Here is a 22,159-nt window from a genome sequence, read left to right as displayed (position 1 = left end):
GTTCTCCCATTGACCTTTGTCTCGAGTTTAACGTTGGCTAATAATTCACTTCTACAGGTTTGGCGTTGAACTGCTGAACTGCTTTATTCCCAATAAAAAAACAAAATATTCAACGACAACACAACTAAAAGTGTGTTCCCGCGTGCTGTCTTCTGTACAAAATGGAGGAAGAAGCTCTGAGAAACTACTGCAGAAGAATGATTTGTCGTGTCAGAAACAAACAGCAGCACCACCGGTCCTGTGAGGAGGGGAGCGGGAGACAGGAGCACAGAGGGGCCGGAGGGAGGGAGAGGGCTCACAGACAAGTTGTAGCCGGGGACGGAGAATGTAGCGTTAGCCTCCCTCTCCCAGGTTGCACAACCTCCCCCAATCTCATATGTCAAGGTCCTGAAGTTCATACCGTCCCCCCTCGACTCATCTCAATGCTGAGGCGGAAAACTTTCAAGGAGGAGATGAGGCGGGTCAGGTGACGCTCTTATGTCACTTCTTTCTGCAAAGGGGTTGTTTTCTCGCGATAGAAAGACCGCCTAATCTCTCCCACTTGATGTGTTTATCTTTGTGTGGCAGGCTGCGGAGTTGGACCTCCATGGTCCCGCTGTCTGCAGTGTGTGTGAGCAGGAACAGGGATCTCTGGCCTTGAAAAGTTTTATCAGGAGGAAGAAGACACAACTGCAGTTCCAAGCACTGAAGGGCAGACTAAACACACACTTGAGCTATGGAGTAAGTGACAAAACTCTTGCCTCTAACGGCTAATTAATACTTGTGTCAGTTTTGAAAGATCTGAGTAATTATCCACAGGATTACAACAATATTCTCTCTTTGTTAAAGGAGTGCGGGAGTTTGTGGGAAATCTCCCAAAACCCTTCGATGCCCCTCACTGGATTTGGGAGGAACTACTTGGTAGATTTATGCGGGTCACAGCAACCTGGGGTTGCCTTAGCAACAACAAAGGAACGTAGAGTTGCCCTGGCAACAGATGAAATGAGGGGTTACCCTGACAAAAACGCTACAGGAACTCATTTGGAAAGACCTCGCTGTCCTTTTTCAGATAGATAGCTGCAGACATGAAGGGCACAGTAATACTACAATGAAAGGGACAATGTTGTGGTGGGGTTAAACATATTCCTATCTCTTTATTTTGACACAGGATAAACAAAACCATTTGCCCAATATACACTAATCCATACGCGGATGCGTCCTTTGTTACCCTGCTCAGCTACAGCTGTGTTTATGATCACACCACTACTGGCAGAAACAAATGTCTAGGCTTTGTTTTGAGTGTAAAAAAAAAACTCCATGCTAACAAGGTTAGTATAAAACAGACATTTATTTTCTTATCACTGTATTAAAGTTAAACACAACACTATTCAGAGCAAATAAGTCTGGCCTTTTTTCTCCCATTGTTGACACTTGAACACTGTAAACATTAAAAACAACATTGTGTTTTATTCAACTTCAATTAAACCTATTTGTTTATACTGGCACACAATTACACAGACAGCCACAGAAGCAAGCATGCATTGCAAAAATAATTAGAAAGTACAGTACAGTATCTAAGGCAAAACAAATAATAGTAGCTACATTGGCAAAATTATTCAGACATTTCATCAAGTTCCTTTTTGCATTATTGGAGTTACATGGTTAGGGGCTAGTAAACCTACTGTCATACAATTACATATAAACACACCCAAAGCACTGATAAAAACAAACAACAGAAAGACAGATCCTCCATCAGTTTCACTTGACAGTTTATGGAAAAGGTACTAAGACAATTTGTTAAAGCGGGGACTGTTTGTGGAAATTGTCCTGAAGCAAAGATCTGTTATTTCAGTCACATATTGTGATGTACATGGCTGATCTTAGATCAGTGTATTGGACCAGGTCCCTTTAAACCCGACTGCTGCTTCAGGTCGAGTAGGATCTACTCATCAGGCTTCCTCTTGGGCTTCTTTGGGTTGCGGGAGCGGCTCTTGGCCTTGCACAATGGGCAGATGGGAGCATTACGATGAATCTGCTGGTGGCAGGACAGGCAAGCCTGGAGAGAGGGGGAGACGTTTAGAGCAATCACTTCATATGTTTTCGTCCTTGCTGTGTTTTAGAGATAAGCAACCTTGTCAGGTGGTATCTGGGTGCATGTGAGTAAGCTTATTATGGTGGTGTCGGAGTCTGTTTTTTGACCATTTTTTTCCATACGTGCCACAACTAGGAGCCAATTACATCTTAGAAATTCTAAGTGCTTTTTACATAATTACAAAATAAATTACAGCCTAATTAACTTACTTAGGCCAGGGCAATAATTCAATATGATAATTTTGGTCTTTTAATGGATTTGACATTGAAAGAGAGTAGGAAAGAATAACAAAGATATACAGTGTATATCATCAAAATGACAAAGATGTTTATCGTATATATTTTCAATATAGTTTCTATCCCAATGCAGAAAAAAACACTGGGGCATAAAACCAAACATTCGTTGATCTTAATGAATCAAGACTTCATACTCTGACAAAAGCATTTGAAATAGAAAGTCTAATTGAATTGTGGATTTGGAGAATCCTGACACCCTTAATTGTGATATATATTGACAAGACACTTTTTCACGACTGCAGCTATTTAAAATCTGTAGGAACAATACCTTCATAGGTGGGGGTTGCTGTCTGAAGGTTGCCGTCTGCCGTGCATCCTGCTTCCGGGAAACCTGAAGCTGCTGTGCTGCTGCTGCAGCGGCGGCAAGGGATTCTGGGATTGCGGGCTCGTGCGGCTCCTTCTGCCACTCTGCTTTCTGCTTCTCAAAGTAACTGTTCAAAGCAAAGAAAGAAAGAAATCTGGCTAGCTGTGATTCTTATTTACAGCTTATGAATCATATCACAGTTGAGATTATCCCATCTACGCTCTGTATCAAGAGATGTGGAGTGGCAAAACCAAACACAAAGGAGACTAAAATTGGAGAACATTATAGTCAACCTCACACATCCTTTTTGTATGTACAACTCTGAGTAAAAGTACAGTCATTGTGAGAATGTTTGTCTGCGTGCACGTGAGTGTGTCCGTGAGTGTCTGTGAGTGTGACCGTGAGTGCGGGCGGCTGGGAAAGAAATTCGGCCTTGGACTTTATGCCTGACTGGCCCATTTTCAAAAAGAATAAAAAGTGATATTCCATTTCTTTATGCTCTCTGGTTTCTCTCAAAATAGGTTAGTGATAGAGCAGAGTATTCACAGAACAAATTTAATGGGTTTTAATACCCGTGACCTTGATCCCCCAAAGCACCATTTAAGCTCTTTTACAAGCAACACATGTTTAAATATTTCAGAGGTTAATGTCATTTTTGTTTTCATAAAAGTTATTGCAGTTGGATTTGTTTGTTGTTGATAGTTGTAGAGTGTTTTTGTACCGACATGTCACCCTTGCAGAGTATCTTGATATATGGCTGTGAGGTGATTTAATTTTTCTCCAAAATGACTCTATCACACCTAAAACAATTACAGTGGGCACTAATTACTGTTACTTTTCTGGCACCAAGATATAAAAGTTATCATTTTAACATCTCCCTAGATGTCATCATGAATCTCTCTCTGTGATGATTTCTGTCTTCTACAAAAAAAACACAATAGACCATATAGCCAGTAATAGTCAGTAGCCCCTTTCATGCAGCCTGTTGGCTATGTGCTGCATGCCCCCCCCCCCCCCCCCTTCCTTCTCTCTCTCTCACCCCATTTCCTGTCTGTCCTATATAATAAAAAGGCTGGAAAACTGCCAAAAAAAATAATCTTAAAAAAAAGAAGTTACAAAGCAGTGTTCCGAGTAGCTTCAGTTATTCATGACATACAGAAACATTGCACGCAATTGTCCACCTTCTCTTCACCTCTCTCAAACCTCTTGCACTTCCTGTCTGTCCATGTCTCTTTTAAGAATTGTGCTACTATAATGTATAAAGTTGGCTGTTTGTTGGTGGGGTTCGAGTAATTGATTAACGACATGGGTTGGCACACACTAGACACCAATGCCTTTTTTGCTTCTGGAATGCCAGCTAATCTGTAAACTGACACACTTGGGTGGCTTTACGTCGCCTTTGCATGGTTCTGTATGACTAAACAAAGCTGCCGCTGCAGTGTACCTTCATTGCAGCATTGTTGCGGGATCTCTGTGTCAAAGGGGCTAACAATAAGCCTGAACTCTCTATATATCTCTACTTCAGGGGAAATCAAGGAGCATACCACTTAGAATGAAAAGAAAGATGACCATCTGGCCGAATGAACTCATCCTCTGAGCCTTCACACAGAACACAGCCAAACTGAAAAGCAAGCCTGCCAACAATTCTGACAGCGGGCAGTGGTCCAGCACACCTCCTCACAACTTAAGCTCCTGATTTGTGAGGAAAACCTCCATTTGCAGTTCAAAAAATATCTCTACCAACCAACATGAAAAATTATAATTAGTTTTGAAATTCCCTATGTACTCAACAACTGGAAGGCGAACTACAGGCAAACTGGTGGAAAAAGATTATTTTCTACAACTGTCCTAGCATACACTTAAGACAACACAAACATGATGCTTGGTCCCATTCGATACCCCCAATCATCAATAAACTAGTCACCATCACCTCAGATTTGCTCCAGAGTTAGCTGTCCAATATTGAAGCTATGGTCTACGATTTGGAATATTATTAACATCGTTTATAAGGCGATTATAGTCCTATAGTCGGATCTACACAATATGAATAGCAAAAAGAAACAAAAGAAATCCAGCTTTTTTCAAATCTGTCTGAGAGGCTCAACTGTTTTCAGAATGTAGACCATAGTCTTAATGTCATCCACTGTTGATGAATGTCAAACTGCAGTCAGTACGCGTTTATGTGCCTGCAATGTTGTGGATAACGGACCTTCATAAACTCTGAAATACATTTATTGCTCACCAGTTTCTAAAGATATAGAATTAAAACAAAAAGAGTTCTTTTTTATTAGCTGGATCTGAATTTCTTAAATAGGCTAACTATCAGATACATGTTTTTAAGCCTTAAATGATTTAAATATCCTCCACATTACCATCACAAAATGTTTAAGGATGTAAGCTACTAAGCCAGCCAATAAAATACCTCATTACCATAATCTGTATTATCCTTTGTCACTCAACAGAACTGTCAGTAAAACTATGAATGTGCAATGTATAAACCTGATGAGTACTTGTGTACTATTAAACAATGATGCACTACAGTGGTCCAACTGCTTTTTAACCTGAAAGCAGAAACCTGCTGAATTCTCTGCTTTTCAACTAATTCAGGCTGCAAAAAAGGCCAACCTTTGCTCATGTGATCAACTATAATTGATGCTAATTTTCATTCTTGTCGAGTACTTGATGCTGCAGAAGATAGAGTAGACCAAAGCATTCTTATTAACCCCGTGTCACAAATGCTACTCAAATGTATCTTGACAGTAATCGTGCATTGTCAGACCTATCTCTGCAGCACTGTGTCAGCACTGGAGTGAGGTCTGGATGCACAAATTAACATTCTGGTATAGGGGTGGAAAAATCTTTTGCATTTCTTTAAACCACTCACAATTGTGTGTCTTGGGCGACACTAAGTCCCAGATGCAGCAACGTTGCTCTTGGAAAATATCGGTCACGCATCGGCAGGCTTTATACCCCCACTGTATATCTGAAAAGCCACACTACCTAAATTGAATATTTATATAGTCGGGCTAGCTGTTGTATTTTCTTCCCACTTTTCTGTTTCTGTTGCGTTTGCCTTTGCCTGGAAACCAGACAAATCTGCAGAATTCATTTCATTTGTTCTGGCAGATAGGTCTGGCCCCTCTCCCATACAGACAGATTTACAGGCGCTTGAAGTTGTACGGACCAATCATAATCATTTATCTCATGTGAGGCAGGCCCAAGACAAGTTTACAAGTCTGTTCAGTGCTGTTACCAGGCTCACAAAACTCAGAACAAACTGCCAAGGCAACTCTGAAAAAATATGGCTCAATATTCTGTATTGCTTATTTCTCACATGAAATGTTTTGAAAAATGCATTGTAGTGGACTGTTTAGCAGTAACTTAATACATTTTGGGACCCGGCTGCTAATGTTTCACACTGACCGAGCACTGGTGCTTTGTTGCTGTGATTGGCTGTAGGTCTACCGAATTGCATCCAGAGGCATTTTTCTCTAGTCCACTGAGAATGCCCCCTAGAAATTGAAAATATGCTTGCATTTGCGATTCGTCTGGTAATACCAGGCTATTTGTCAAATGCTATATGCCTGAGAATCTGTATTTATGTGTGTGCAAAAATGCCATAAAGATGTTAATAAATTGATTAATAAAGTGATTTTGATCGTTAAGTTATCTTTCATATGTAGACAAACATATTAACAGATGTTTCTGATCTACAGCATGTGTTAATCATTGGCTGTACAATTGGCTATGAGACCTAAAGATGACATGAAACATGGTTTTAAATGCACTGTAAACTAAATCATGCAATATCGGTTCAATAGAATTTCAGTGTACCTTGCATGAATTTTTTTGTGTGTGAAACTGTTTGTGTGTGTATACTGACTCCAGGGAGAGCTTCTCCTCTTCTTCGTTGAGGTGAGGGAGTCTGTGTAGACCTAAAGTCATCCTGAGGGCATCAACATGCTCCTTCAGAGGTTTGTACTCATCATGCAGGCGCCGAGTTGTTTCTAGCAGCTTATTCAGGTCATTTTCCGACTGCTTGATGGTGCTCTCCATCTGAAAGGACAAGATAGGGTATTTCAGAAATACACGTGAAGCACTGTGTAATAAGCTATTAGTGGTAGTACGGAATTGAATATTTTATAGTGAAATTGCATTTATTACATCTTTATTATGTGTTTTTGGTCTATCATTGCTATTCGTTATGCTGTTGCTAAATTGTACTCTGAAAGCTGAACTGAGATTCCAGCACCACTTCTACCTCCACAGAGGGTGCTTATGTAGAACTCACTCACCACATTGATATCCGCGTGGATGAGCCGCAGCTCCTCCACATGTGCCATTTTCTCTTGTAGAAGCAGATCCATCTCTTGTTTGTACTCTTTCAGGTGCTTCTCCTCAGATTCCAGAGCCTCAAACTCAACCTTAAGACGAGACTTGATCTTCTGCATCTGAACAGTCTTGTTCCTGCAGACAGTGGCACAGTCAAAAGATAGATAATATACTTTATTGTCACTGCACTCAAGTACAAATACAACTTAGTTTGGAGCAAACCTGAGATGCCATAATAAAACAGAGGAAAGCACAATACAGAAAAACTATGAGTACACAAATATATTTTAAAAATGCATAAGAGAGCAGGTGTTCAAGGGAATTAAGGCACCGAAGTAATATTGATAATATTCAGACACTTTTAAAATGAGAGCAATGTGCGTGGTAATACTGCAAAAATGCAACAGTAAAATAAACTGGAGATCAAAATTAGAAAACAAATTATAAATACTGGATTTATTTTGAAATACTATTAATTTTTACTGTTCAGAATTTGATATATCCGCTGTAGCTATACCACTGCTGTAGTAGCCTGTTAAAATAACCAAGGCACAATACACATTTTTTTGTTTGGTTGTTTTTTTTAGCAAAATTAGAGAACATGTCAAAAACAGAGTTTGTGCACATATTATATATTCTTGTTGCACATAAAATACCTCAACTGTCAGATTATTTCCCTCACTGTTGCAAAAAACATACACACACACATACATTTTTTTCTCAGCTTGGAATCAATAAAGTATTTCGAATCTATATGTCACTCACAAAAACAGCAAGATCTAAAACACCACACGCGTTTCCCATCTGTCCTGCTGTGATTTAAATGAGTGTAAAATAATAACTACACAGACGTCCTACAGAATTACCGATCGCTTGTATTAATGGATTCAGTGCATTAATTGAGTTAACGTTATGAACGTCCGCATGGATGACTGCAAAGAAGACATGCAGGCAGCAAACACTGGTCACATTATGCCACCGGTGTTCAGTGAGATAATGACAGACAGAGAAGCTTGCTAGCTAGCTTACCCACAGAAATGATTAGCATCGCACATCTGGCATTTTCTTAACACACATCTGGAATGTTGCTACATGTGTTATACACATCTTCACTTTAACTGCAGACCATTTGTATCCATGTCTTATTTACTCTGGTGGTGCTCCCCAACCCCGTCGAAATCAAGCTAAAAGACTACAATAGCTAAAGACTACGAAAGACAGGCTAATATTAGCTAGCTCAGTGACAAAAGCGAAGGCAGGGGGGTTATTCTTGGCCAGCTAACGTTAGCTAAGATAACGTTTCTCAATACGTGTCAAATATCTGACAACGATTCATTTCCTCCCACAGCCATGTTCTTACCGTACTTCCAAGATATTTTCTAACTTGCACATAATGTCTTGTTCGTCCGCCATGGTTGAGTTAGTAGTCCCTGGCCAGCTCAGATACCCGTTAAGGCCAAGGTGGTCTCCTTGTTGATAAAAACACAATAGCCGCTGTGAGCGCGCACACGAGCACGCGCCCGCAATGTGAAGTCGTGGCTGCGTGAGCTCTCTGCCACACACAGTTTGCGATTAAGACTGAAATACTAAGTATCCACTTCCCCCTTATACCATCATTTACACCGCTGTGGAAACAGCGTCACTCCACATAAACATTAAAGGGGAAAACAACACCTAAATAAAGACTTCCAATGTGTTATTTACGTGGCCTGGGAAAGTCTCTCAAAGCTAGAACCCAGAGTCGACCTATCAGTATTAAACTTGTGATGTCACAAGGTATACAGTCTGGAGCTGCTCCATAGACGGGCTGATTTTGTTTGTTGTCTTTTATATCTATACTCAAATTAGCTTGCTTTCAATCAAGTATTCTCAATTTTGAAACAGTAATGTCAAATGTTCGAGTGTGGTCTTTACCTGGTTTGTAAAGTGTTCTGAGATAACTTTTGTTATGATTTGGCACCATAAATAATATTGAATTGAATTGAAAAATGTAGGCTACTCAGAACATCCCCCTTGGTGCTCTTAGTAGACTTCTTTCCACTGCTGTGCCAACAGCAGGTGAGCAGACTAGATTAGGCTGCTGGGCTTTCAGTCCAATTCTGGTAGGTGAGTGGTTTTTTTTGTTCATTTAATTTTCTAGTTAAAGAGGGAAATTGATTTACCTGAACACATCTTAACGTAAGCCTAACTCTTGACTCATGTTTGAAGTTACAACAGTGTCTGTTTATCTGTGGTGTGGGATGAATGAGTTACATAAGGTTTGCATGTTTTACAGAACTACTGCAGGGCTATCAGCACAATAGTGGAGAAGTATATGGGTTTTGTTCTCCCGACCCGAGCTCGCAGTGGCGCGGTAGTGGAGAGATGACTTATGTCATCTTTAACATAATTGTAACATTCTCTCTGGGGCAGTTCAACATTTTATACTTGATGACATCAAAGATATTAGCACTTAGATCTGGGAGGGAGTTGTTAATGTTTACTAATATTTGTCGACTGTCTTTGACTATAGTAATAACATGTATGATTTTTGAAAATGGGTGTAATTCCCTTTTAAAAAATCAACTGAAGAACATCTCCCTATTCTATTAGGCTGCTTAGAACATCTAGGGCTGGTCCACTGGCTGTCCCAAGTGTTAGAACAAAACATACTAAGTACTTTTGTTTTGCTTGTTATCATGCAATGCAGACATGGCATAATGGAGATATTAAACAAAGCCCTGAATCTACAACTTTTAAACCAAAGCGTATAACTCCTGTTACTCTACCATGGTTCAGAGGGTAACTTTTCTGATACATTTCTAAATAGCCTTTATTTTAACTGGATAGTGAGGCCTACAAACCAGAAACCACACCACTATCCCTAAAATCACTGTATGCAATAACAACTATGCTAAAACATTAACTCAGAGGATTATTGGATTAGCAGAGTGTGCTGGTCCACGTCATGGCCACTGGAACATCAGGTGCTGCTATATTTTGCCTTGTCTTTTATTGGGTCTCTCTTTAAAAAGGTTTTGGAGACTAATAAAATCAATGTGTCCAGGTGAGTGATACACAGCCTAAAGCTAATCAATTTAAGAAGAAAAGTCTCAACAAACGGAGGCCGCCTCTCTATAATGCGTGGGCCCCAGCCCGACTGCCATTGGATTAAGTGTGAAGTACTTGGAAACAATACAATGGTCCATTCTCATTCAGTATAATCCTTGTAGGTATTGCAAGCAGTTTCATATGACTCCACGGTGGAAAGACTACTACAATCTCCTCACTGAAGAAGTGTTTCGGCTACAGATTAAAAAATACAAATGTCAACTGTAAGTAGCTACCTTTATTTTTATGTATATATCTTCATTTTCACTGCTTCATAATGTATGTGGTCAAATAGCAACTGTAGTGGCTTGACTGAAATGTGTTAACCTAATCTGTAATTCAAAAGTTACAAGAAGGCATTAGTCTGTAGTTCTTAACCTTAAGAAACTATTTATTGGAGCAAAACATATGACGATATCATACACAGTTGCCAGTTGTTTCTAATCTTTTGCGTTTGTGCTTCTGGTTTTATTGTGTGTTGCCACAATATCCAGATAAACAAAACAGTGGTGTTAAACTTTCTCTTCCTGTTTTCATGAATATTTATTGAAGCAGATGATGTTCATCAATCCTTACAACCGTAGCACATTATTATTATTATTATTAATATTATTATTATTATCAGGCACTAATGAATGCCGGCCTTGTTTTAATTAGCTCAGCAAAGTTTATGAGGAATAGAGCCATCCATTTCTCCTCTATGCTGTTTTGCTTCTGTTACACAACAACTGCAGATATGTGTATATGGTTTGATACTAATATTCAAGGTTGATGGTAAATGGGTGTCATTGTTTTCACCCAGACATTAATACGTATGCATCATGGAATGAATCCCATGTTCTCAGTTAAGTCTAAAATATACTGTGGGCTTCATTTTTTGATTGTAGTCCCCACCAACCTCTTGTGATTGGATGCTCCTGGTTGAACAGAAGAATGTAAGGAACACTCTTTTTGGTAATTTTGCTGTCAAAGAACCAAGAAATGTAGCATTGTTTCAAAGAACAAACAAAATTGTCACAGAATTGGTAGTGCTTTTTTTCTCACCCAGCTGCTGTTGCCCTGCATGATCCGATGCTTCTCCAATGACAGATAAATGAATGAGCAGCAGGGATATTTTTTTCCTCCTGTAGCTCATTGTGAATGTTTTCTCTGTCAGATAAATGTCCGAGTTACAACCATGGATGCAGAGCTGGAGTTTGCCATCCTGCCCAGCACAACTGGCAAACAGCTCTTTGACCAGGTACACTGTACATTACAATCAAACAGCTGTCATTGACAGATACTGTAAGTGCCTGATTATGCTACTTATTGGTATGTTTAGATAGTGAAGACGATCGGGCTGAGGGAAACATGGTTCTTTGGCCTCCAGTATCAGGACAGCAAAGGCTTCTCCACCTGGCTCAAGCTGAACAAGAGGGTGAGGGGAGTATGTTTGTGTGTCAGACTTTACATCCCTTGACATAACTTGACTCCCCCGACAGCTGGATTTAAATGAACGCATAATCATGCTTGTGGTTTTGCTATTGCAATTGTCACCCCATTGAGGCTAATTAGTATATCCGTCTTTATTCTGGCATGTCCCTGCTGATGGGGTGGCCGATCCCAGGTTACAGCTCAAGATGTCAAGAGGGACAACCCTTTGTTGATTAAGTTCAGGGCCAAGTTTTACCCTGAGGATGTCACGGATGAACTGATCCAGGAAGCAACACAGCGCCTCTTCTTTCTGCAGGTTGGAGATGAGTACACGCACAACGACATTGTTTTTAAAGGGAGTCCACCTGTACATTTGCACCCCTGAAACATAAAATGGACATGATGGATATTTCTAATGAATCTTATTCATTTCATGAGTAGATTGCACATGTTTTTATTTGTATGCAATGAGAAGCATCCAGATCCTTAAATGTATTATTGATTAATGCTAAACGGGGAGTAAAAATCCCATTTAAAACAACAATAGGGATCAGTTTCACATGCATTGAGAAGTGTGGCACCCTGCAGATGCAATACTGAATAAGGAATCTCAATCAAAACAAAATGTTGAACCTTTCTATCTGTCCGGTGGGGATTCAATGATTATTATTGCAGATCCACTTAGCCCCTCGTGGGTCTTCCATAAGGGAGTACATGCTCACAAAAATGAATCCAGGTTCACCAAAGAAACAGAACACAGAGGTTTCTCCACTATTGTGTATGATACCTTTACATTGACAAAATCATAAAACATTAGGAATTTATGTGTTTAATTAGCTCTTTCCATCCTTTTTTCTGTTTTAAGGTAAAAGAATGCATCCTAAATGATGACATATACTGTCCACCTGAGACTGCTGTGCTCTTGGCCTCATATGCGGTTCAGGTTAAACAAGGTGACTACAAGAAAGACTATCACGTATCGGGATACCTCGCAAGAGAGAAGCTGCTGCCACAGAGGTACCGAGTCCTATGTTTGTGAGTGTAAAGTTCAACTTCATTCCACTTTCAGTCATCTGAATTCTAAGCGGTGTGTCCTCTTTGCTGATAATACCAGGGTTTTGGAGCAGCACAAGCTGAATAAGAATCAGTGGGAGGAAAGGATCCAGGTGTGGCATCAAGAACACAAGGGCTTGCTGAGGTACTGCCGCATCACTACAAAAAGTCATTATTGCATTTTTCATAAACAGGTGTTCTGTAGCTCATTAAATTACTCTGCACCACAGGGAAGACGCCATGGTGGAGTACCTCAAGATAGCTCAGGATCTCGAGATGTACGGTGTCAACTACTTCAACATCAAGAACAAGAAAGGATCAGAGCTGTGGCTGGGAGTGGACGCATTGGGGCTGAACATCTATGACAAAAAAGACAGGTGGGTCTCAGTTTAAAAATGTATATGACAAACTTGTGACTCAGTGTATGCTTACTGTTGTGTGACATTCATGGTCCCCAGTGGATGAATCCTACTGACTATGGTGAGCCACTGACCTTCCACCTAGCATCACAACACGTTTACCATGGATGAATCCTAATGAGTCTTAGCTTCAACTATCAGGTTGACTTTTCCGGTTCAGAGTGAGATTTGTTGGAAACTATTAAATGATTTGCCATCTTGAAATCTGGTACGTACATTAAAGCTGCAGTCGGAAAGTCTGGCAGATCGAGTTGACTCAGTCAAATTTCGGATGTTTACAACTCTCACGCCCCTCCCCATCTACCAACGAGCTTGTCAGTGCCAGTGCACCAGATTTCTGTGAACGCACCCGTCTCTTCTCTCATTGATAAACGGAATGGAGTACACGCTACAGGGAGGTAGGTTGGCTAACTATCTCATAGATAGCAACTGCTCACATCATTTAGCGTATGCCTAGCTTGAGGCGATTGCATGTGATATTGTAACATGCACAAAGTGGGGAGGGGGATCATTGGCGTGTGCACGAACTGTGACTGACAGTCAGGTCTCACACAGCCCTGCACTGGACAGGATGGTACGGGCGCGGTGGATTTTTGCAAAACAAACAACAGGCTTTAGGTGCAAGTAGAGGCATGTTTATTTTTCTAAAACAGGATGATTCATATTGTTCGGTTTCAATGAATATGATCAAAAAAAAAAGGTGCAGACTGTAACTTTAATGTTCCCCTCAGTATAAATTGTAACGACTTTGGTGATCCCTTAAAGAACCCCTCCAGACTGAAAAGCACATCAATATTTTGCATACTAACATATCAAACTAGGACGGTGAACACAGTAAACCTCCATAGAATCAGCATATATGCATTGTCACTGGGAATACGTTAGCATGCTAATGTTATATAAAATGTTTTAACTGTGTGTAAAGAAAATGATAAGCAAATTTAACTATACCCAGCCCTGCCCCCTAGAAATTACATTCCGTAAAACTAAACTGAATTAATTTATTCAAATATTAGGTAGAACATATTTTGTTCCAGATTACGTATGACAAAAACGTTTCTAGTCAAAGTCTGTGAAAGTTCATGTAGGGTGGAGGTTGGGTGGAAAAAAAAATGTTTTTTTAACCTAACCAAATAGTTTTGTTTCAATTCACAACATCAACCACATGTTTAAAACAACGACCATGTGCCGGTCGATGACAAATGCTATCAAAACCTAATTTTGTTGTTGTATAGTAACAACAACATTTTTGTATTCACTTACTAGGGGTTTAAAAACTTTTTAGACTTGAGTCCATGAGAGAATTCTGGTGTCCAAATTTACAAGTACATCATGAATTCGTAAAGGTGAGAGTGGGAGAATCACAGAAGTCACGATTAACATTAACTCAGCCACAGAGCATTATTCAGGTCAAGGTTCATGAGAAGAGAGAGAAAGGCAGGGGCTAAACAACATCTGACCTGAACAGACTAGCTCTTGGAAAATTAATGCACATATGATCGCATTATTGTGTATTTTACTCTAGCGATTGGCAACCCAATAAATTTGGGTCTGCAGCCAATTTTGGGTCCCCACCCTAACTATGGAAAAGACTGAACTGAACTATACCATTGTGGTAAACCATGCCACTCTTTTACAGGATGACCCCCAAGATTGGCTTCCCTTGGAGTGAGATCAGGAATATTTCCTTCAATGACAAGAAGTTTGTCATCAAACCAATTGACAAGAAATCTCCGGTATGCAAAAAATATTATTCTATAAGCGTATCATTATAGGAAATACAGCACGTTCAAAAGGAGTTTATTTTGTGAGAAATTAGTTATTTTTTCTATACCAAAGTCAGAGACTTTTTGTACAGCTTGAAGCACCAGTTTATCTTAGCCTTACTCAATTCATGTATCTTTGTGGATGGGGATAAAAAAGCAACTCCTATAATATGTGGTACCCAGTATCTCATTAAAGGCATTTTTTCGGCTTACAAAATCCTACAAGCATTTCTTCAGAGATACGTTATTCTTATTTATTCACTGTGGCTTTAAAGAAGAGCCACGAGAGAATCTCATACTATTGTTACCGATGAAATTACTAATTTTGCAAATGCATGAATTACAGCAAGTAGTGATATGAGAGCAGCTGCTACTTGATCTCACTCAAAAACTTTAATCTGCCTGCATGCACAGACTCCAGGAATGCATCCAAGAGTTTAGAAAATAACTAAATTCTCCCAAACACAGCTAGCCATTTAGGATATAAACCCATTCCTAACTGTAAAATAGATCTGAGATGCTAATGATTTGTCATAAATCACTGATTGCGGATTTTTGTGTTTAAGGACTTTGTTTTCTACGTACCTCGTCTTCGCATAAATAAACGTATCCTGGCATTGTGTATGGGCAATCATGACCTGTACATGCGTAGACGTAAACCTGACACCATTGAAGTGCAGCAGATGAAGGCCCAGGCCAAGGAGGAGAAGAACAAGAGGCAGATGGAGAGGTAAGGACATAATGACAGCTTTTTTTCGTTTTCTTTTTACAGTTAACACTGTGTTCTCTCTGCTTTAAGAAAGAACTGTCAGGAGATATAGCTGTTTGTCAGATGTGTATTTATGCACAATTCTCCTGTCAGGGCTCTGCTCGAGAGTGAGAAAAAAAAGCGAGAAAATGCTGAGAAGGAAACAGAGAAGATTGCTCGTGAGACCATGGAGCTGATGGAGAGATTGAGACAGATTGAAGAGCAGACAAAGAGAGCTCAAGATGGTCTGACAACTTTCTGAATACAAATGTTTCTCAACTTATTTTTTTCTGTTAACATTTAACATTACAGTTAAAGAATGGTGCAGAAGATTTAAATATTTTTGATCTTAGGATCTCTACAAAGCCAAAGCATGCTATGTGGTAATGTCTGGGTATAAGATGATTTTTGCCCACATCTGCATTTGTGTTTCAGAACTGGAGGAGCAGACTCGAAGGGCTCTTGAGTTAGAGAAGGAGAGGACAATTGCTCAGGAGGAGGCTGAGCGCCTGGACAAGGACCGCAGAGCTGCAGTGGAAGCTAAAGCAGCCCTGCTATACCAGTCGGAAACCCAGAGCAAGAGCCAGGAAAGCCTGGTACTCAAATGCACACCCGCCTGCTGGGTTTCATTCATTCAGTTAATCCATTTAATTGTAAATTGGATTAATTTCAAACCTAAAAAGGGGAAAATCTGGTTGCTGTAAAAGCATCATTCAACTTGGGACCAATTTACTTTATTCCCACGACTAGGGACTCATTATGGTATTATCTAGATAAATTGATCAAGTCCACCTCTAAAATAGAAACAATGTTGGTAAGGCATTGATGTCATCAGGTGATTCACAAATTCAGATTGATAGTATATTACAACATACATGCACCCACACAGACACAGACACAGACACACACACACACACACACACACACATTTTCTCGAACACATATGCACGTACAGACAGAGCACAATGACCTTAGATAAGAAGCACTCTTAACTTTCTTCCCATTTGTGTGCATATGCGTATAGGCCACTGAGCTGGCAGAGCTTACCTCTAAGATCTCCCAGCTGGAAGACGCCAAGAAGAAAAAGGACGAGGAGGCAAATAGATGGCAGAAAAGGGTGAGAATTAATCAAAGAACCATGAGAGGGATAAAGGATGAATCAAACATGAGCAAAGAGGGATGTCTGACACTTCTAAGTGTTAGACCTGGGCAAAGTAGAAGCAAGGCTTCAACCACAGATAAGTATATCAGTAGACTTTTAAATTGTGATTTTATGAATTTTATGGGTGAGACTGCATTGTCACAGGTAGCAAACCTCAGCCCGGCAAAGCCATTGTTGGCTAAAACTAACCAATAATGGCAAATCTCACCCAAGATTTACTTAAAGTGTATACAAATATCGCATATGCGGTCGCAACATTATTTGTGAATACTGGAGTGTTACTCTGATTTTAGTTTTTTAATAACCAACAAAGACAACATACAGTATTTAGAAAAATGTTGCCTTCATTAATGAGCACTGTTGGAAAACATCTTAGCCTGGGATTACGCAGGAAATGGTCACCCAAAACAAAATCTGTCAGCATAGTTTCTGTGTTTATTTATTTATTTATACATTTGTTATAATTATGGATTAAAAAAATGCAGTGTATGTGTATTTTTGGTCAAATACCCATTTAAATAGTTAGTTTAAATAATTTATTTGTGTATGGTATTATAGTTGTAGTTCCAATTGAATTTCTTAGAATAGGAGCCCCATATGAATATTACATTTTGGAACGAGTAGGCTACGTGCACTTTAAAGGGGACATATTATGCCTATTCTCATGTTCATTTTTGGGTTACTACTAGAACATTTTTATGTTTTAATGTTCCAAAAAGTTTTTTTCTCATATCGTCTGTCTGAATATACTGCATAGTTATTAACCCTTTGTTTGAATGTCTGTTTTAACTCTCTTTAATACCTCTCTTTCTGACATCACAACATGGGTCAACATGGGACCTTTAATTTCCAGCCACAGAGCTTTACTGTCATGTGTGTTGACAGGCAATGGTGGTAGAGGCTGATTTGGAACGAACCAAAGAGGAGCTGAAGACTAAACTCATTGGTGTCAACATCCAGGATTCAGTCCACCCTCATATGCATGAGCACGATGAGACGGATGAGAGCAGCGCAGAGGCGAGTGCTGAGCTGACTTCCCCAGGCATGGTCCGGGATCGCAGTGAGGAAGAAAGAGTAACAGAGGCCCAGAAGAACCAGAGGCTGCAGAAAAACCTCAAGGTAAGGTTAAGTGAATGTAATCAAATTTTCTATTTCAAGAATTTGCTGTTCTCTCAGGACAGAGGTCATGCTCAGCTCGAGATTTGAGGTCCCTTGGCTGTCCTGGAGCTTTTAAGACTACGTGGTTCTACTGTATGGCAATATTGTACAAGTTATGTAATTTTGAACAAGTGTTCATGGTCTCCACAGGATGAATCCTGGTGATCCTATGAATTTACAAGCCATCCTTAATATTTAACCAAATAAAGACCAAATAGTACAATAAACACCAATAGAATCATATGGCAGTGAAATACACTTTGTGCTTTGTGTTTTTCGTGCTTTTGTCTTCACAACTCTTCTTGGCAGGCTCGTGCTTCAGCAACAATTCTATGTCTGCCACACGTTTCCTTGGCTGGCTTATCATCTTGCCAAAAGAACCTGCAACAAACCCACACCACTTAGTAGCCTAAGTACCAGAAGTGCCTACGCCATGTATCACATTAAATTAATTTAGCTGACGCTTTTATCCAAAGTGATTTAAAGTAATTTTATTCAACCATGGAGATACCACCCCAAAATCGCAAGAATCATGCAAGTACATAACATTCACCAAATAAGCTGAAACGTTTTTTTTTTTTTATTATTCATTGGCCATGATGCAGTCTGAACATTTGGGTTTTCAGTCTTCAAGGTGATGTGCAGGGTTTCTGCTGTCCTGATGTCAGTGGGGAGCTCGTTCCATCATTGTGAAGTCAGGAAAGCAAACAGACAGGATTTTGTTGAGCGGTGGCTGTCCCCTACCCCCCTCTGTAGTTAGGGAGTAGTGATCTGTTTGGCAGTAGTGGATTGTAGGGGATTGGCTTTGTTGTAAGATCTGACCATGTCCTGGATGTAGGATGGGCCAAAGCCATTCGCAACACCATAGGCAATCAGATTCAAGCCACCAACGGTGGTGCCACTGCAGGTCCAAACGGCTTGTTACTTTCATATTATTTGTTGTTCTGGCTCCACAAAACACACCCTCTTTCACAGACTGAAAATTCACATGTTCAGACTGCAACTTGGTCCATGAATGAGTCAAATATATACAAGCCAAAATGCAAGTGCATATAAATTATTGTACTTGCATGGTTCTTGCATTTTTTTGGGCGGTATCTTCATGGTTGAATGCACTTATTGTAAGTCCCTTTGGATAAAAGCCTTCAGTTAAATTAATGTGATGTAATGTAACTGGAAGCTATTGCCGCGTCGGTAGGAGAACCTGGTTAGGTTAAAAATCAGCCAGGCTGCCCTATTTTGGATGAGCTGCAGAGGTCGGAGAGCACATGCAGGCAGACTCGTCAGGAGGGGGTTGCAATAGCCTAGACAGAGTTGAGATGACAAGGGCCTGACCAAAGCCTGGGTCGACTTCTGGATAAGTAACGGACCTATCCTCTTGATGTTGTGAAGCGTGAATCTGCAAGAGCGAGCTCTGACATTGGTAGATAAGGACAGCTTGTCATCCAGTGTCAATTCAAGGTTCCTTGCAGTCTAAACCGCTTCTCTATGATGATGGAGAGGTTGTGGATGGTTCCCTGGAAAAAGGAGCAGCTCAGTCTTGTCCAAATCGAACTCTGGTGGTGTGGCGACATCCATTGATCGATGTCAGTCAAACATGCAGAGATTTGTGGTACGTGTATCATGGCGTAAACAAACAATTCCATATAGCTGACAGCCGTTTTCAGACCTGTCATTAAGTCACAAGGCCACAGGTGAGGATTATTCCCTATGTATTTCACTAACACATGATTCTGTTAGTGTTTTTGTGTAATACTGTGTTTATTTAGTTAAAACCATATGTCATGGATGTCTTAGGATAATTTTAGCGACTCTAGCTTTTATAACATCATGGGCCGGTATTAGTTAAATCTGCACTGGTGCAGGTGGGGTTGCATTATTTTGACCAACCGTGTAGATTTCCAGTAGCTGGTTGTGCACCAAGGTGATGATCTTAGAAGGTTCTTAATGTCATTTCTGGGTCACAACCTTCCATGTCTGATTTTCAACATGTCGCCTGGGTATCTGCTGTGGTGTCTGTTAACACAGCCATATAGAGGTTGTGACGTTGCTGTAAAGATGGCAGCTCAATTGCCACACAATTGTGTTTCACCTAGAACTTAAGCGCACTCTGCATAATAAAACATTGTCGCAAGTACATTATGATTCTATTGGTTTCATTCAAATTGCAAAACTCATCCAGTCTGAAGTCTATAACAAATGATATAAAAAATTGGTCTCTATCTCACAGCCAAAACAAGATATGGTGTTACGTAGAGGACTCAACACAAAACTGGACTTAATAACTATGGACAATAGAGTGTTTTCAGATGGAGATTGAGGGAAATACAGGGGTGAAGGGAGAGGGGCAAGGCTTCTGAATAGTCTCCTAAAGAGTCTCGGGAAAGGGCGTCTTATTCACTGTGTTTGTGTTCTCTTTCAGTTCCTGAGCACTGAGCTGGCTGGAGCTGTAGACGAGAGCAAAAAGACCCCCAATGACCTGATCCATGCTGAGAATGTGAAGGCAGGCCGTGACAAATACAAGACCCTACGTCAGATTCGTCAGGGCAATACCAAACAACGCATTGATGAATTTGAGTCCATGTAAGAGGGGCTGCTGTATAGGCCCGAGATAAGGATAGGTGATGAAATGTGACACATTGAGAGATTTTAGAAGTATAGGTGCACTATTATTATTATCATCATGTATATGTATATGCCTTATTGCGCAAAGGTAGAAAATTAACCTGACATAACAGATTGAATATATGGTGGCAAATATTGTTACCACATTTAATGTCCATGATTTTAATGCCAGTTCATTTGGAAACAAGTCACAAGTGACAACAGTTGGGAATTCATTTTTAATTTCATAGGAACAATAAACACATTCATGATCCACTTCCGTGTTGCAAACATATGAGACATTATGTTGTCATTTATGAAAAGTTTTGCTGTTGCTGTCTTCGTGAAGCATATTACACGCATTTGCCATTTAAAAATATCAACTAATAAAACCTTTATTGAGACTGATCAATGAAAGCAATGACATTTAAGACACAAATCTCTCTATTCTTTATCACAGACATGAAATACACAGAAACACTAACCAACAACAACAACATCATGGCTCAAAACTGCCATGGCTATTCTCAAAGGGGTCCCTTGACCTCTGACCACAAGGTATCTAAATGAAAATGGGTTCTATGGATGCCCATGAGTCTCCCCTTTACATACATGCCCACTTGATTCTAATCCCAAACAGTTTGGGGCAAAACCCATGTTTCTCTAATTTTCCCCTTGCACTAAAATGATGTATTTGAATATTTGTGCACAATGAGTATGTGTCTTGGAATTGCACAAGTTGTGTCTGACTGTGAAGCTGCGACTCTTGTAGATTCAAAGGGTGCAATTGTATTCATGTGTGATGATGTTAGTCCCCACAGTAGCCATTTCATTGTGGCGAGGCCTTTTTTTTTTTTTTTTTAACTTGAGCTCACTGTACTTGTTGTTTACTTGAGTATTTCCATGTTTTGCTACTTTACATTCCACTTCCACTTTGGATGCAAATATTGAAGGTTATTCCATTACATCCACCTACATTTATTTGATAACATTATTTACTTTGCAAAATTTAGATTATTAATACAAAATATAAATCAACTAATAGGAACATTTAAGTGATGCACACATTAGTGCATCAATAATTATAATCAAATAGGCCTATAATAGATTCTGAAATAGGCCATTGTGCATAATGAGCACTTTTACTTTTGGAACTTTTAGTTGATTTTGATGCTAATGCGCTTGTACTTTTGCATAAGTTATATTTTTAATGAAAGTTTTACTTGTAACAGTATTTTTAGACTGTGGCTATACTACTTTTACTTGTATGTCTGAATCACATATGTGATTACTTCTTCCACCACTGACTATTATCCTGCACTGACCATCAACATTTAGGCCTTTCATACAAACAAGCCCAAATAAAGTGAAAGATCATATTTGAATGGACATCGCCACTGTCATACCGTATTGTGGACTAAAGTAAATAATATCATATTATTATATTATAATTATTGATAGATTAATGCTAATATCCCTTTAATATTGCAGCTGATAAATGTGGGCTAATTGTATGTACTTGATAGACTGCGGTGTAGCCTAATCTAAGTTATTATATTTGTTGATAATATTTAAATTAATATTCTGAATCGGGGAAGTAACTATTAGGCCTGTTTGCAGTTACCACATAAATGGTGTGGAGTAAAAAGTACAATATTTCCTCTGAAATGTAGTAAAATTAATAGGGGGAAATGGAGTAAATGTAACCTACTACAGTACCTTTCCACCAGTGATTAATGGGAT

At 39.6% G+C, this 22,159-nt stretch overlaps 2 protein-coding genes across 3 annotated transcripts; one reads left to right on the top strand and one right to left on the bottom strand.

Annotated features, from left to right (window-relative positions):
• Positions 1–1,357: 1,357 nt before the first annotated feature.
• Positions 1,358–8,484, bottom strand: zc4h2 (zinc finger, C4H2 domain containing). Its single transcript, XM_083915420.1, has 5 exons — positions 8,364–8,484; positions 6,967–7,138; positions 6,555–6,727; positions 2,636–2,798; positions 1,358–2,035 (listed from the first exon to the last, which is right to left on the bottom strand). The coding sequence occupies exons 1-5, from the start codon at positions 8,414–8,416 to the stop codon at positions 1,922–1,924; spliced, it is 675 nt and encodes a 224-aa protein (XP_083771546.1). The 5' UTR covers positions 8,417–8,484; the 3' UTR covers positions 1,358–1,921.
• A 1,795-nt stretch (positions 8,485–10,279) lies between these two features.
• Positions 10,280–20,399, top strand: LOC310948303 (moesin-like; the record flags this gene model as incomplete). Of its 2 annotated transcripts, XM_083915379.1 has the most annotated exons (15): positions 10,280–10,317; positions 10,981–11,028; positions 11,250–11,333; positions 11,415–11,510; positions 11,700–11,822; positions 12,372–12,523; positions 12,621–12,704; positions 12,790–12,936; positions 14,618–14,714; positions 15,311–15,474; positions 15,607–15,737; positions 15,928–16,088; positions 16,517–16,609; positions 17,540–17,773; positions 20,235–20,399. In XM_083915379.1, exons 1-15 carry the CDS (start codon positions 10,309–10,311, stop codon positions 20,397–20,399), a joined length of 1,788 nt encoding a protein of 595 aa, XP_083771505.1. In that variant the 5' UTR covers positions 10,280–10,308. The 2 variants fall into 2 exon arrangements, with proteins under 2 accessions (XP_083771505.1, XP_083771506.1); XM_083915380.1 differs by lacking the exon at positions 10,981–11,028.
• Between the last annotated feature and the right edge of the window lie 1,760 nt (positions 20,400–22,159).

This window comes from Echiichthys vipera (assembly GCF_963691815.1).
Source record: "Echiichthys vipera genome assembly, chromosome: 6".
Taxonomy (NCBI): domain Eukaryota; kingdom Metazoa; phylum Chordata; class Actinopteri; order Perciformes; family Trachinidae; genus Echiichthys; species Echiichthys vipera.
Note: the sequence above shows the minus strand (reverse complement) of the source record. Positions and strands in the feature narration are given on the sequence as shown.

What these genes read in the sequence shown, in the direction of transcription:
- zc4h2 (XM_083915420.1), bottom strand. Translation starts at nt 8,416, where the DNA reads ATGGCGGACGAACAAGACATTATGTGCAAGTTAGAAAATATCTTGGAA. An exon ending in GAAAATATCTTGGAAGTACG is followed by an intron (nt 7,139 to 8,363) that starts GTAAGAACATGG and finishes CACTGTCTGCAG; the next exon opens with GAACAAGACTGTTCAGATGC. An exon ending in AGCAACCCCCACCTATGAAG is followed by an intron (nt 2,036 to 2,635) that starts GTATTGTTCCTA and finishes CCCTCTCTCCAG; the next exon opens with GCTTGCCTGTCCTGCCACCA.